Raw genomic sequence first — 17096 nt, forward strand, 5'->3', positions numbered from 1 at the left:
GACCTATTTTCGTGCATTTTTAGATGATTTGGGTCAAATATCTAACACCTATTCTGTAATTAAAGACCTTCAGATGAAAAGTAATCCAAATGCTGTTAAATAGTGTTAACATATTGTAGATCTTTTGCAGTGCAAACGGTGAAGAAACATAAGAAGAACAAAAAAAGAAGAAAGAAGAAGAAACTTCGTCATGTACCTTCTGATGTTGTAGCTGTCCCAGAATTAGCCAAATACTGGGCTCAACGTTATAGACTATTTTCGCGTTTTGATGAGGGAGTCAAACTTGACCAGGGTTGGTAACTGAACATGTTCAAACTCATTGCATGAGATATCCATTCAGGTGGCAATCTAACCATGGTTTTGACATTGTTGCATTGTCTTGTTCAATGGTTTGGGTTGGTGTGGATGAAGACCAAGTATTCTGTTGCTTGTCTTTTTAAGTTCATGCCATTCTGCCATTACTGATCTACATTTTTCAGTGAGACTCCAAATAAATTTACGGAGCATAGCCTCATTGTTCAAGTAGACAGATTACATCCTTCCAAGCTTAATGTTAAATTTCACAACTATTCAGCTTTTCCCACTTGCAACCTGTTTAGACATTATTGGCCCACTGCAGTTCCCTTTTGCCATTTAATCTCTTCTCTCAATCCTATTACAGATTTTCCTTCATATTTTTCCCCTCAATTCTGCCCATTCCCTGTAAGCATGTTTTGTCTGTAAATTTTACTAGTTTTCATGATACTTTACTATCCTTTTAACATCCTTTTCCTTCATACACAGAAACTGCTTAACAAGAATATTTCTACCTTTCTATTTTATTTCGGCTTTACGGCACCTACATTATTTTGCTTTGGTTTATTGCTGGTGTTCATAAGGTATTGACCCCATGGTCCTTAAATTTGTATGCATTGTTATGAGTCACTTTCTTGCATTTCAGTTACAATCTTTGCTTGTCTGTCTGAGCCTTCATTCTGTGCAACTTCAAATTAAACATGAAGTTATTTTATTTATCTAAATATTAAATCTTGCAGTCTTTTAATGGCAGTGGTCAGGCTTTCTAGATTATTATCAAGGTTAGCAATCAATCATCATTATTTTGGTAGACACAAAATGCTGGAGTAACCTAGCAGGTCAGACATCATGACCTTTATGTTTTAAATTACATATACAGTTATGCTGCCTGACCTGCTGAATTATTCCAGTATTTTATGTCTTTCTTCGGCAACTCTTTGTTATTAGTTATTTTGTTAGTCATCGGCATTTTTCTGTTTTCTTGGAAGGGTGATGTTTGCCACATCAATGGATAAAATTGTGTTTCTGTTAATGATTCACTGCTAGTAGGGTTCTGAACATGCCAAAATTGTGCCCATAACAAGTTACACTTACATTAACATGAATGATGTCTTTATCTTACAGAAGGTTGGTTTTCTGTCACTCCTGAGAAGATTGCTGAACACATCGCCAAACGTGTCACGCAGAGTATCAATAGTGATATTATTGTTGATGCGTTTTGTGGAGTAGGGGGCAATTCAATTCAATTTGCACTGGCGGGAAAAAGAGGTACTGTACCATGACCTTAAAACTGCTTATTTTGCCTCCTGCAGAAAGTAAGCTATGCCTAGCATGAGCATTGTCAATATAAAATTGTCTTTCACAGTCATTTATCAATGGAGAAAAGTAAGGTGGTTGATAAACATAATAGTGCAGGATACTAACATGGCAACACTTTGGAGATTTAGGTCTTTAGCTTTTCTAGAACCAATCTTATCAGAATTACAATATTAGCTTTCTGAATATATTTGATCCTTTTAGATAATAAACTTCAATTTGAGCAATTCCGAGTGATAATTCATATTGCAATCAAGTACCTGACATGAGCAGAAATTAATTATATTTTGCTCGTGTTATTCAGGGATTCAGGTCTAATAAAGTGCAAATAAGTGTTTTGGGAATTTTGGGTTGATGAGCATTTTTAATAATTATAATATCCAAAGGCAGCTTCAAATGCTTCCAGCTTGAATATTATGAATTGGGTTCATATGATATTGGCCTGCTGTAGTTGGCTAAAGAAAAAGCTATATCCTTGACGGCACTTCAGCAGAAAAGTAGGAATACCTTTCATTCATTCAAAATAAATATTTATAAGGAAAGAATTGAACACACATAATTGATTAATCTTCCATTGAAGCTGATAGAGCCACTTTAAACGAAAGTGAGATAACTGAAGCTGATTCAAACTGCAAAAATACTACTTAAAACAAGGCTAAACCTATATTAGTATTAATTAAACGGCCTGGTGGCGAAGTGGTAGAGCTACTACTGCCTTACAGCACCAGAGACCCGGGTTCGATCCTGACTAAGGGTGCTTGTCTGTACGGAGTTTGTACGTTCTCTCCATGACCTGCGTGGGTTTTCTCCAAGTCTGCGGTTTCCTCCCACACTCCAGAAGACGTACAGGTTTGTAGGTTAATTGGCTTGATATTAATGTAAAATTGTCCCTACTGTGTGTAGGATAGTGTAAATGTCGGGATCGCTGGTCGGTGCAGACTTAGAGGGCCAAAAGGCCTGTTTTCGCGCTGTATATATAAACTAAAAAACTAAACTAAACTAAATCAATGGCGTATCCAGAGCAAGTGAGGAGGAGAAGAATTGGGGAAGTGGGTAGTTCTAACATAAAGTTAAGGACCTGTCCCACTTGGCAATTCTTTTGGCGACTGCCGGCATCATATCGGTGTCGCCAAAAGATTTTGAATATTTCAAAATCCAGCGGCGACAAAAAAAATGTTGCGACACTTGATAAAACACCACGCGTCATATGTCGTCACGCCGCAAATTTTTCGGCGACCTGATACGTCAGTCTATGATGCCGGGAGTCGCCGAAAAAATCGCCAAGTGGGACAGGCCCTTAGGAAAATTGGAAAGTATTTTTCGATTTGTTTGATTGGATGGGAACAGGCATTAAAAGGAGTCATGTGATGCAAACTCAATTAGATTGCGTACAAAGCCAATGCAAGTTGAAATCTGCTATTGAACATTTGCACAGAGGGAACAATATTTGTGAAGGAATCAGGATGGATTCAGAATTAGGATTCTACCTCAATTTAATGAGATATTGTTGGGGATCAATAATTTGGATATTGCAGTCAATTTGAACCCCACAAGGTCCCAGGAACAACAAATGAATAAGCAGTTCATCTATTTTGATAATGCCAAATGAGGGGTAGATATTGACTAGGCAATGGAGAGCTGCACTGCTTCTCATCAGAATTGTGCGACAGAACCTTCACACCCACCTGAAGGGGATGCTTAATGTTCACCTGAAAAAGTATGTTTTGATACTTGGCATTGAAGGCGTTGGCTCCTTCAAAGTGGACAAATTTAAGGCTTAAAATCAAATGGAAAACATAGAAAAATAGCTGCAGGCCACTTGGCCCTGTCAGTCAGCACCACCATTCAATATTATCATGGCTGATTATCTAAAATCAGTACCTCGTTCCTGCCTTTTCCCCATATCCCTTGATTCCTTTTGCACTAAAAGCTAAATCTAACTCCCTCTTGAAAACATCCAGTGAATGGGCCTCCACAGTGTTCTGTGACAAAGAAATGGTCTACTGAAGGCTGTTATCAAAAGCATTCAGTTTTGCTTTCAACACAATTCGAGACCAGCAATTTCTCCTCGTAGATTTGCCTATGTTGAACTGCATGCATAAGGTAGTATTGATGAATTATCTTACCAAACAAAATAACTACATGTGGCATGAAGCTTAAACAAGACTTTGCTTGTAGGTTGTACCTGTAATTTGATATGCAGTAGGTGGAGGAGCAGGCCATTCGGCCCTTCGAGCAGCACCGCCGTTCAATGTGATCATGGCTGCCTTCTCCCCATATCCTTTGACTCTGCTATCTTTAAGAGCACTATCTATCTCTTGAAAACATCCAAATAATTGGCCTCCACTGCCTTCTGAGGCAGAGAATTCCACAGATTCACAACTTTGGATGAAAACTTTTTTCCTCATCTTCGCTCTAAATGGCTTACCCTTTATTCTTAAACTGTGGCCCCTGGTTCTGGACTCCCCCAACATCGGGAACATGTTTCCTGCCTGTAGCGTGTCCAATCCCTTAATAAGCTTACATGTTTCAATAAGATCTCCTCTCATCCTTCTAAATTCCAGAGTATGCAAGCCCAATCGCTCCATTCTTTCCACATATGACAGTCCCGCCATCCTGGGAATTAACCTCTTGAACCTAATCTACACTCCCTCAGTAGCAAGAATGTCCTTTCTCAAATTTGGAGACCAAAACTGCACACAATACTCCAGAAGTGGTGTCACTATGACCCTGTACAACTGTTGAAGGACCTCTGCTCCTATACTCAACTCCTCTTGTTATGCAGGCCAACATGCCATTAACTTTCTTCACTGCCTGCTCTACCTGCATGCTTACTTCCAGTGACTGAGGAACAAGGACCCAGATCTTATTGTACTTCCCCTTTTTCTAATTTGACACCATTCAGATAATAATCTGCTTTCCTGTTCTTGCCACAAAAGTGGATAACCTCACATTTATCTGCATCTGCCATGCAATTGCCCACACACGCAACCTGTCCAAATCACCCTGCATCCTCATAGCATCCTCCTCACAGTTCACACTGCCACCCAGTTTTGTGTCATCTGCAAATTTGTTAGTGTTACTCTTAATCTCTTCATCTAAATCATTAATGTATATTGTAAATAGCTGCGATCCCAGCACCGAGCCTTGCGGTACCCCACTAGTCACTGCCTGCCATTCTGAAAGGGACCCGTTAATCCCTTCTCTTTGTTTCCTGTCTGCCAACCAATTTCCTATCCATGTCATTATCCTACTCCCAATACCATGTGCTTTAATTTTGCCCACTAATCTCCTATGTGGGACCTTATCAAAGGCTTTCTGAAAGTCCAGGTACGCTACATCCACTTGCTCTCCCTTGTCCATTTGCATAGTTACATCCCAAAAAAATTCCAGAAGATTACTCGAGCATGATTTCCCCTTCGTAAATCCATGCTGACTTGGGTTGATCCTGTTACTGCTATCCAAATGTGCTGCTATTTCATCTTTTATAATTGACTCCAGCATCTTCCCCACCACCGATGTCAGGCTAACTGGTCTTTTATTTCCTGTTTTATCTCTCCCTCCTTTCTTAAAAAGTGGGATAACATTAGCTGCCCTCCAATCCACAGGAACTGATCCTGAATCTATAGAACATTGGAAAATGATCACCAATGCGTCCACGATTTCTAGAGCCACTTCCTTAAGTACCCTGGGATGCAGACCATCAGGCCTTGGGGATTTATTTAGCCTTCAGTCCCATCAGTCTATCCAATACCATTTCCTGCCTAATGTTAATTTGTGTCTTCCTTAGTGAAGACAGATCCAAAGTACCTGTTCAACTCGTCTGCCATTTCCTTGTTCCCCATAATAAATTCACCTGCTTCTGTCTCAATGGACCCACATTTGTATTAAGTATTTTTTTCCTCTTCACATACCTAAAGAAGCTTTTATTATCCTCCTCTATATTCTTGGCTAGCTTACCTTCGTACCTCATCTTTTCTCTCCGTATTGCCTTTTTAGTTATCTTCTGTTGCTCTTTAAAAGATTATATTTCTCTTTTATTTTTATATTGTCTTTGACTTCCCTTGTCTGCCACGGTCGCCCCTTACTCCCTTAGAATTTTTCTTCCTCTTTGGAATGAACTGATCCTGCACCTTCTGTATTATTCCCAGAAATACCTGCCGTTGTTGTTCCACTGTCATCCCTGCTAGGGTCTCTTTCCAGTCAGCTTTGTCCAGCTCATCCCTCATGCCTCCATAGTCCCTTTTGCTCAGCTGTTCCTATTTTCCCTTCTCCCTCTCAAATTGTAGATTAAAACATCATATTATGGTCACTCCCTCCTAATGGCTCCTTTACCTTGAGTTCCCTTATCAAACCCGGTTCATTACACAACACTAAATCCAGAATTGCCTTCTCCCTGGTAGGTTCCAGTACAAGCTGCTCTAAGAATCTATCTCGGAGGCACTCCACAAACTCCCTTTCTTGTGGTCCAGTACCAACCTGATTTTCCCAGTCTACCTGCATGTTGAAATCACCCATAACCACCATAGCATTACCTTTACGACATGCCAATTTTATCTCTTGATTCAACTTGCACTCTATATCCAGGCTACTGTTTGGGGGCCTGTAGATAACTTTTTACCCTTCCTCAAGTCTATCCATACTGACTACATCTGATTCTATGTCACCCCTCGCAAGGGACTGATTTTAATTCCTTACCAACAGAGCTACCCCACCCCCTCTGTCCACCTGTCTGTTTTTTCGATAAGACGTATACACCTGAATATTCAGTTCCCAGCCCTGGTCCTCTTGCAGCCATGTCACTGTAATTCCCATAACATCATACTTGCCAATTTCTAACTGAACCTCAAGGTCATCCACTTTATTTCTTATACTTTGCGCATTCATATACAGCACTTTGACCTCGGTATTCACCTCCCCTCTCGCAACGCTCGCAATTTGCCCTGACTTATCTCTTCCCGAACTTCCCTTCCCATTAATTTGGGAGTCTTTTGTAACTTTTCCTGTACTCACTTCCCCTTTAACTCCATCTTTATCCTCCTAATTTGTCAATCCTTCCCCCCCGCCCCCCACTATTTAGTTTAAACCCACATTTGTAGCACTAGAAAACCTGCCTGCCAGAGCGTTGGTCCCCCTTCAGTTAAGGTGTAACCCGTTCCTTTTGTACAGGTCACCCCGCCCCCAGAAGAGATCCCAGTGGTCTATAAATCCCTCTTCCCTGCACCAGCCATCCAGCCACACATTCAGATCCCCTATCTCCCTGTTCCTGTCCTCACCAGCACGAGGTACAGGAAGCAATCCAAAGATAACCACCCTAGAAGTCCTGCTTTTCAGTCTTCTTCCTAACTCTCTAAACTCATGTTGCAGAACCTCATTCCTCTTCTTCCTGACGTCGTTTGTGCCCACGTGCACAACTACTTCCGGCTGTTCACCTTCCCTCGGGGATGTTCTGAAATCGGTTTGTGACACCCCTTGCACCAGAGAGGCAACAGACCATCCTCGAGTCTCGCCTGTCGCCACAGAACCTCCTGGCTGCACTTCGGACAATGGAGTCATCCACCACTATGGCTCTACCACCACAACGTCAGTCTCTCCTGTCGAGTCTCATCGCTAGGATTGGAGCCACCGACCTGCCCGCTGCTCGGACTGGAAGTCTGCCCCGACAGCTCCCAATAGGGTGTACATTAGGCACAGCCACCGGGGTTTCCTGCACGTTTACTCCCCTTTCTCACAGTCACCCACCTTCACTCTTCCTGTATCCTTGGTGTAACAAGCTCACCTGTTCAGGAAACTCTCGTTTTCCCGGATGGCCTTGAGATCATCCAGCTGCTTCTCCAGTTCCCCAACATGTTCATTCAGGAGCTGCACCTGGACACAATTTCTACAGGTGTAGTTTCCGGAAGCTCCAGCGGTGTCCCTGACTTCCCACATCCGGTAGGAAACACACTGTACCAACTTGCCTGCCATTTCTATCCTTGCCTCAGCCTCCTCGCCGAAGACTCAAGCCAAAGACTCACACTTTACTCACCAAGGCACTTCACCTCAACAAGGCCCTCCGCTGCAACTGCACTTCTTTATCTGTTACCTAATCAAATACTTAAGGGCTAATTTATAAATTACTCGAACCTGGGCCTTTGCGCTCTTTTTAAATCTTCTTTCCATCTGACTCACCTTCCAGCCAAAATAATTAATATTTTAGATAAAAATAATAGTTGACTATGAAATTGTGGTGATATTTTTACAATCTTTTTTTTGATCCAGTGATTGCTATTGACATTGATCCAGTGAAAATAGATCTTGCATACAACAATGCTCAAGTCTACGGTGTGGCGGACCAGATAGAGTTTATCCTTGGTGACTTTATGCTGCTGGCATCTGACCTGAAGGCTGACACCATTTTCCTCAGTCCTCCTTGGGGTGGCCCTGATTATGTCAACGCAGAAATCTTCGATCTGAAGACAATGATTTGCCTGGATGGATATCCTTTTAACTTTCTCTTAAAGCCTCAATGTGTTGTATAGTTTTGGCAAGGTCAAGCTTGTTAACATTTGTTTTGAAGGCTGTTTTTACTTGTTTGGTGAACAGGCAACACATCACAATGTTCAGTGTGAGGGGAAAAAAGCTAACTACAGAGAATGGGAGAGAAAATAGTATAGGATATATTTATTGAATATAGTGATAGAATATTGAAACTCGCTGATTTATAGAATAAATTTAATGACCCCTGACATTGGAGCCCTTGCAGATTTGTATGTATCATTGCAGTTCAATTTGTTGTTGAGGTAAACAATGGAAATTTCTTGCTTCAGTTCATTTTATGTGCCAAGTGGCTGGCAAAGGATTGCTGTTAGTGTGGTTTGTTTCGGCTTCAAGGACATATAGCCGTGATATTTAGAGAGAGGAAACAGAAGGACTGTTTTGCACTTCAGAAATACAGAACAAAATATTTCCTCATGGGTGACTCAGTGTTGCTGCTCCGTCGCAATTCCAGAGACATATATTTAATCCTGATCTCAGCTAATGTCTGCATTGGTTTTGCGTATTCTCCCTGCGACTTAATGAGGTTCTGTCATGTGATCTTGAATCCTATTAAACTTGCTGCAGGTTTAAATTTGCGACTGTAAATAGCACATTAACATGGGTAAGTGTAAGGGAAAGTGTAAGTTGCAGGCTTACGGAGAAATTAGAGGAAGAATAGAACAAATGGGATTGGTCAGTTGGGTGCCTGCATGGCAAATAATGGACTGCTTCAGTGTTAGGCAAGTTACTCTTTTGTATTTTGTATTGCCTTTTTCCTTGCTGCCGCCAGCAAGTTTAAGTGGATTCTTATTGGACTAACAGGGTTCAGGTCTTTGTATCAGTTGGAGTTGGGGTAGAGAGAGAAGGAAAGGATTGGAAGTGCAAGGAGGGATGGGTGGAAATATGAATGAATGTGGGTAGGAGAAGGAAGGCATCAGAGACTGGACAAATTGCAAGCTATAGTGAGTTGAAATTTGAACACTAGTTGGTACTAAGGGGCCGGCCTTAGAAGGTGCGGGGCCCAATTGGGAACAATTTTGGTGAGCCCCAGGTTCCCAGCCAAGGTCTGTAGAATCATAGAAATACAAATAAAGTCTATTATATACTTTATATCTCTATAGTAGAATAGAAAGTAATCAAAATGTGCGCTTAAAAAGTGCCTGCGAGTTAATGGACCAAACAGATCTAAGCTACATTTTAATATAAAATTCCATACATGTAAGCCTACAAGTAACAAACAAAATGTGTAGATCACCTATGAAAAGTACATTGTTACAATACCACTTGTTTAGTGACTGAAATGAAAAAACAGTAATTTAATTAAGTAGATCCTGGCTAACCAATAACTATTGACGAAAAACCAGTCCAGGCATTCAACTTTGGGCTTCAGCCCCATCCTACCCTTTGGGCTTCTACCCCATCCTAACTTAGTTGTGTGTGTGTGTGTTAGTTGGCTGTGTGTTCTGTATGTGTGTGTGGGAGGGAAGGAGAAAAGGGAGGGAGGGAGAGAAGGGAGGAAGGAAAGAAGGGAGTGAGGAAAGTAGAGAAAGAAGGGAGGGAGGGAAGGAGAGAAAGGAGGGAAGGAGAGAAGGGAAAAGGGAAAAGAGAGAGGAAGGAGGGAAAGAAGGGAGGGAGGGAAGGAGAGAAGGGAAAAGAGAGAGGGGAAGGAGAGAGGGAGGGAGGGAAGGAGAGAAGGGAGGGAGGGAAGGGAAGAGGAGAAGGGATGGAGAGGGCCGGCGGGGGGAGCGGATGCCGGGGTCCGGGAGAATGTGTGTGAGCTGAGGCCGAGGTTTGTAAACGTTGCTCCAAACCCCGGTCCGACCCTCCCTGTATTGTTCACCGCGTCACCCTGGGGAGAGAGAGGGGTGGTGCCGGGGCTGTGTGCGTGAAGCACGGCGACTGGAGGGGCGGGAGCTCTGCCCCGGGACCGTGATGGACCTCCCCTTCTCCATTCCCCTTCACATCCCCCTCCCCGTCTACCCCTTTCTTTCCCCTCCCCAGGCATCTTCACCTGCAACCGCAGAAGATGCAACACATGTCACTATACCTCCTCCCTCTACTCTGTCCAGGACCCCGACTGTCCTTTCACGCTAGGCAGAGATTCACGTGCACCTCCTCCAACCTCATCTATTGTATCCGTTGTTCAAAATGTGGACTCTTGTACATCGGCGAGACCAAACGTAGACTGGGCGATTGTTACACGGAACACCTTTGCTCATCCCGCCTGAACCTACCTGATCTCCCGTTTGCCAGACACTTTAATTCTCCTTCCCATTCCTACACAGACTGACGTGGCAGCAATGACTGAAGAATGTCTGAAGAAGGGTCTCGACCCAAAAAGTCACACATTCCTTCTCTGCAGAGATGCTGCCTATCCCGTTGAGTTACTTCAGCATTTTGTCTATCTACACAGACCTTTCTGTCCTAGGTCTCCTCCATTGTCAGAGTGAGACTAAACGCAAATTGGAGGAACAGCATCTCATTTTTCGTATGAATATTGATTTATCTCACTTCAGGTAGCCCCTGCATTCCCTCTCTATCTCTCCCCCACCCAAGTCGCACTAGCTTCTCGCTTTCACCCTAAACATCTAACAATGGCCTGTTTCCTTCATCATCGTTACTTTTTTGCATATCTTTCATTCATTGTTGCTTATCTCTCCACATCATCTTCTATATCTCTCGTTTCCCTTATTCCTAACCAGTCTGAAGGAGGGTCTCGACCCGAAACATCGCCCATTCCTTCTCTCCAGAGATGCTGCCTGTCCTGCTGAGTTACTCCAGCTTTTTGTGCCTTATCTTCAGGGGAAATTAGAGATTGGCAGGGTGATTTATTGTGAATCTTGGAAAAGGTTGGGAACAGGTGCAATGACAATTTTCTAAAGAATCGGACAATGTTTCACTGTTGATGGGAAGTTGGATGTCTGTGGGTATCTAAGGATTTAGCTTGGCACTGACATGGAGGCAACTTTCTGAACAATTGGTCTCATTTTTAGGAAAAGAAATGCAAAAACCTCTGGAAACCTACTGATAAAATAGCTACATTTATAAAACGCTGTTGATAATTTTCTGCCGATGGCTTGGAAGTAATTATGTGTAAAGTGTTTACTTGTTCAGGCCACACTTGGAGAATGTGTTCAGTTTTAGTCACACTACCATGGGAAAGATGTCATTAAGCTGGAACAGAGGTGTATCAAATCGTGAAGGGGAATAGATAGGTTGAATGCACAAAATCTTTCCCGGGGTAGGGGAATCAAGAACTAGAGGGCATAGGTTTAAGGTGAGGGAAAAGATTCAATAGGAACCTATTCACACAGCTGGTGGATATATGGATCCAGCAGCCAGAGAAAGTAGTTGAGGCAGTAACAACAACATGGGTGGCACGGTGGCGTAGCGGGAACGTTGCTGCCTTACAGCACTTATTGCGCACGAGACCCGGGTTCGATCCTGACTATGGGTGATGTCTACAGAGTTTGTATGTTCTCCTCGTCACCGCATGAGTTTTCTCCTCGATCTTCGGTTTTCTCCCACACTCCAAAGAGTTTGTAGGTTAATTGGCTTGGTATAAATGTCAAAATTGCCCCTAGTGTGTGTAGGATAGTGTTAATGTGCAGACTCATGGGACAAAGTGCCTGTTTCCATGCTGTATCTCTAAACTAAACTAACCATTTAGAAGATAGTTGGACAGGTAAGGGTTAGGAAAGGTTTAGGATATGGGCCAAACGCAGATAAATGGGGCACTTGGTCTGCATGGATTGAATTATGACTAACAACCATTATCCACTCAGACTAAATTTAATAAGTGGAAAGAAAATGATAACACTCAATTTAATTTTCTGAATTTTTTTGTGATCCTTTTTAAGATTTGCAAGAGGCAGAGCAAGGAAATTGTGAATGTTCACATATTCAGAATTTAACTTCCTTGGAGTTGATGAATTTCCAAATGGTCAATTAACTTCTAATGGATATGGAGGTCTATTTTTAACTAGGGTAGAACATTCAAACTTATATTTTTCTTGCCCATGTTACATCTTAGTAATTTAATTAACAAATTAGGTATGACAAATAAATTGTGGAGAAAATGCAGAGATAGCTCCAAAAGATCCAAGTTACTAAAATTTGAAGTATGTATTCAAAATGTGAAATGCTAGCGATCTGAGACAAAAGCTAATATGTAGCAAGCCAAATTGATTTTTAGAAATAATGTAGCATATTATATTTCAGTATTCGGACCTGTTGCGAGGTTAACTTTCCACTCAAAATATGTATTTTTGTTGCTTTCTCAAAATTGCTTTTATACTTTGTTATTCTGCCTTGACTTTATTTTACCTTTGAAATATTTGCACTCTCCCACAAGATTACACCAAACATTGTTTATTTCTTACCACGAAATGCTGACATCGAACAGGTAAGAACTGTTTCTCTTCAGAGGATGGTGCTAACTTTGACATTAGAAATGTCAAATACCCGCAATACAATTATGTTAAAATCAGTGATGGAAATGGGTTTTAGGAACTAGCGGTACTCTAAGGTCCGTGAGACTGAAGTTGAGAAGGAAGGGGGGGGGGGGGGGATTTTTTTATGTGCGGTCATACCCATGTAAGAGTACAAAAATTCATAACTTGTTTATTGTGTATTTACAATATAGTTTATTATGCAGGTACAGCAGGCAGTGAAGAAAGTGAATGGCATGTTGGCCTTTATAACAAGAGGAGTCGAATATAGGAGCAAAGAGGTCCTTCTGCAGTTGTACAGAGCCCTAGTTAGACCACACCTGGAGTATTGTGTGCAGTTTTGGTCCCTTAATTTGAGGACGGACATTCTTGCTATTGAGGGAGTGCAGCGTAGGTTTACAAAGTTGATTCTCGGGATGGCGGGACTGTCATATGCTGAGAGAATGGAGCGGCTGGGCTTGTACACTCTGGAGTTTAGAACTAGCTGAACTTAGTTGTTAGGGGTGACATTAATTTCTTTTCATTCATTTTTGAATGACAAATAATTTCAATTCGATTCAAAATGTACAGGTCTATTACCAAGAAGATCTCAAAACATTTCACATTGTTTGTCAATGCTCTGCATATTCTACTCTTCTGCCTCACTTTCCCAAAGTTTACTTAAATTTAGAGCCTTGTTTTCTGACTCATCGTTCTCCCTCTTAACTAGTATATCAAATACCATTCAACGGTGACTGCTAGCCAAGCGTTATTGCACCATTCACTAATTGACTAACTCAGACTAATTATTCGTTATTTTTGTTAGCTGAAGGTAATATCGTTCCAGAAAAAATTAACACAATATTCTAACTATGGCACAACCAATGATTTAAACAAGTTTTCTATTAGCTTCTTAACCATTTGAAAATGTAGCATATCATTTGCTTTTGAAGGGTTGTATATCTGAACCCTGATTTTTTAAATGTGCACATTTTATACATCTCCTTTCTCCAAAATACTTCCCAAAATACATCATCGCGTTTTCGAGAGCGGGCAGAGCGGGGGAGAGAGCGGAAAGCGGGGGAGAGAACAGAGAGCGGGGGAGAGGCACAGAGGCAGGGAGGCAAATAAAATAACGTGGAATAATAAAATAACGTGACTTTACCTGAGCCCGTGCTCATGGTCCAGTTGCCCTGACAGTGAGTTTAAGAAATTCTCCCTTGAATTTTATTCAAAGGAACGCGGGGTTAAAACACAATTATATTTACTGAGGAATGTGGATCGATGTATTGATGACACATTGTATAACTACTGTTAACTACTGGCTGTTAACAAATGCTAACAGTGGCAGTTAACAAATCATTTTTGTCTGAGTTGAATAAAGTGAGAAACGGCTCGAATCTTTCTGCAGTACTCATTAAATCCGAGCTGGAAATTGAAAACTAGGGGAACACCGCACCCCTGCGTACCCCCCCCCCCCCCCCCCATTTACATCACTGGTTAAAATACCCACTGATTAAAACATGTTGATTAATGACTCATTTTAGTTGCATAATAATCGTTGCTTGATTATTATATTAGTAACTTGGTTTGTTTTGCACAGACTTCATGTGTTTTAATCTTTCATCTTAGAAAAAGGTCTCTGTACTTGCAAAAAGCTGACAACTGGAGAAATTCAGAAGGTTGGCTGTCCAGATGCAGGGTTACAACCCAAAACGTCTCAGTTCCTTCCCTCCCACCACACATAGATACTATTGGATTTGCTGAGATACTCCAGCAGTTTGCATTTTGTTCCTGTACAGAAGGCTCTTTAAATTTGAATTTGGTTTGCATGATATTTCCACCAGATGGCATTTGCACCATATAGACAAGTAGATAAAATATGCGTTATTAACTTCCTGGTCTGCTTATTGGCATTTATTTCTTTTCTTTTAAAATCTTTTTATTAGTTTTTTTCAAAAACAAAAACAAGACTACAAAAAAATAATGATAAACATAACAATGATATTGATACATAGGGATCAGGATTACATTAATAACAGGTATACCCTAAATATGAGTCCAGTGCCAAAATACACATTGAATATAGACCTCTATGTAAATATAGTTAAGTGTTTAAAAGAGACCTTATATATATATAAAAACAAAAAGATAAAAAGAAAAAACAAAAACACAAAACCCCCCTAAACTAGAAAAAAAAAAAGCAAAACAGAATCTGCGATGCAAAGAATTTCAACAATTTAAGTCCCTGTTTGTCGTCAAGTCCGTTCCACTGTATAAAGGTAATAGAATTATTATAACAGTTGGAGAGGGGACAATTTATGTCGTATGAAAATGTTGAATAAATCTTCCCCAAGTCCTATCAAATTTAACCAAGGGTTCAACAATGTCACTCCTAATTTTTTCTAAATTTAAGCATGATATCATTGGCATTTCGTATGAGTGTATTCATCATTGGAACAAGAAAGAACATTTAAACAGGGTTCACCCATCTATTCATAACTAAAACTCTGATCTTGTGCTCTTCCGGTTTGCTTGGTCTTTCTATTTGTGCAAAAACGGTACATGATAGCACTCACCGTTCTCCTGTGCTGCGAGTGCACCAAGTTTTGTTCCGATTGGTGGTCTATTGTAAAAGTTAGCGAGGTTTAAAAATCCTAAAATCCGCGGGTGCACAGATCGATCTCCTGCCAGTCAGCGCCGCGTGGATTCGTCTTTTCTTCTGTCACTCCGAGCGACGGTCCGCCCCTTCCTGCGCCATCGCGTCTTTACTGGGGCTGAGGATGACCAGCAGAGGTTTCAACTGGACATAATTTTCGGAGGGACCGGAAGCGGCCCGGCGCAGGAGATGTCGCCAAACGGAAAGCGGAGAATCTGATTAATGACTCATTTTAGTTGCATAATAATCGTTGCTTGATTATTATATTAGTAACTTGGTTTGTTTTGCACAGACTTCATGTGTTTTAATCTTTCATCTTAGAAAAAGGTCTCTGTACTTGCAAAAAGCTGACAACTGGAGAAATTCAGAAGGTTGGCTGTCCAGATGCAGGGTTACAACCCAAAACGTCTCAGTTCCTTCCCTCCCACCACACATAGATACTATTGGATCTGCTGAGATACTCCAGCAGTTTGCATTTTGTTCCTGTACAGAAGGCTCTTTAAATTTGAATTTGGTTTGCATGATATTTCCACCAGATGGCATTTGCACCATATAGACAAATAGATAAAATATGCGTTATTAACTTCCTGGTCTGCTTATTGGCATTTATTTCTTTTCTTTTAAAATCTTTTTATTAGTTTTTTTCAAAAACAAAAACAAGACTACAAAAAAATAATGATAAACATAACAATGATATTGATACATAGGGATCAGGATTACATTAATAACAGGTATAACCTAAATATGAGTCCAGTGCCAAAATACACATTGAATATAGACCTCCCCGGTCTCTATGTAAATATAGTTAAGTGTTTAAAAGAGACCTTATATATATATATATATAAAAAGAAAAAGATAAAAAGAAAAAACGAAAACACAAAACCCCCCTAAACTAGAAAAAAAAAGCAAAACAGAATCTGCGATGCAAAGAATTTCAACAATTTAAGTCCCTGTTTGTCGTCAAGTCCGTTCCACTGTATAAAGGTAATAGAATTATTATAACAGTTGGAGAGGGGACAATTTATGTCGTATGAAAATGTTGAATAAATCTTCCCCAAGTCCTATCAAATTTAACCAATGGTTCAACAATGTCACTCCTAATTTTTTCTAAATTTAAGCATGATATCATTGGCATTTCGTATGAGTGTATTCATCATTGGAACAAGAAAGAACATTTAAAAAGGGTTCACCCATCTATCTTCTATCTATTATTATGTAAAACTCTCGCCCCATCCGTCCGACATCCGTCCGGCTGCCTTTCTGCCTTTCGATTCGTTCCCGCCGTGCGATGTCACAATGCCCGATGCTCACAGACGTCCAATCGCGATGCCCGACGCTCGCAGACGTCCAATCGGAATGGATCCATTTACATGTACGGCTTCCGGCCGCATTTCTTCCTTTGATTCCCTGCAACTCCGAAACCAGACGCAGAATCGCCGACGTCTTTTCCATTTCGGTAGATATTTCACTTTTCTTTCTAAGTATCCGCTCCTCATTACATTTCGTCGTGTTTAAGTACACGTTTTTAATCAAATCCTTCCCCCCCCCCCCCCCATAAAATTTCAAAACTAAACTGGCTTCTCGCCCATAGAAGCTTCACCAGCCCCAGCCCCTGCTGAACGTTCCATCGTGTGATGTCACAATGCCCAATGTTCACATATGTCCAATCGGAATTGATTCATTTACATATGCCTTTGCAGGAGCCCCAGCCCATGGTGAACGTTCCATCGTGTGATGTCACAATGCCCAATGCTCAAATACATTGTTGCCATAGAGAGGGAGTACAGAGAAGGTTCACCAGACTGATTCCTGGGCTGTCAGGACTTTCATATGAAGAAAGACTGGACTCGCCTTGTACATGCTAGATTTTAGAAGAT

At 41.2% G+C, this 17096-nt stretch overlaps 1 protein-coding gene across 2 annotated transcripts in view; it reads left to right on the forward strand.

Moving 5' to 3' along the window:
- The window catches only part of tgs1 (trimethylguanosine synthase 1), a 65218-nt gene that overhangs the window by 27301 nt on the left and 20821 nt on the right, over positions 1-17096 (forward strand). For both annotated transcript variants that reach the window (XM_033019740.1, XM_033019739.1), the window contains exons 9-12: positions 131-292; positions 1420-1563; positions 7873-8089; positions 12457-12535. In XM_033019740.1, coding sequence (XP_032875631.1) covers positions 131-292; positions 1420-1563; positions 7873-8089; positions 12457-12535 — 602 coding nt within the window. The remainder of the gene's footprint in view (positions 1-130; positions 293-1419; positions 1564-7872; positions 8090-12456; positions 12536-17096) is intronic.

This window comes from Amblyraja radiata, chromosome 4 (assembly GCF_010909765.2).
Source record: "Amblyraja radiata isolate CabotCenter1 chromosome 4, sAmbRad1.1.pri, whole genome shotgun sequence".
Classification (NCBI taxonomy): Eukaryota; Metazoa; Chordata; class Chondrichthyes; order Rajiformes; family Rajidae; genus Amblyraja; species Amblyraja radiata.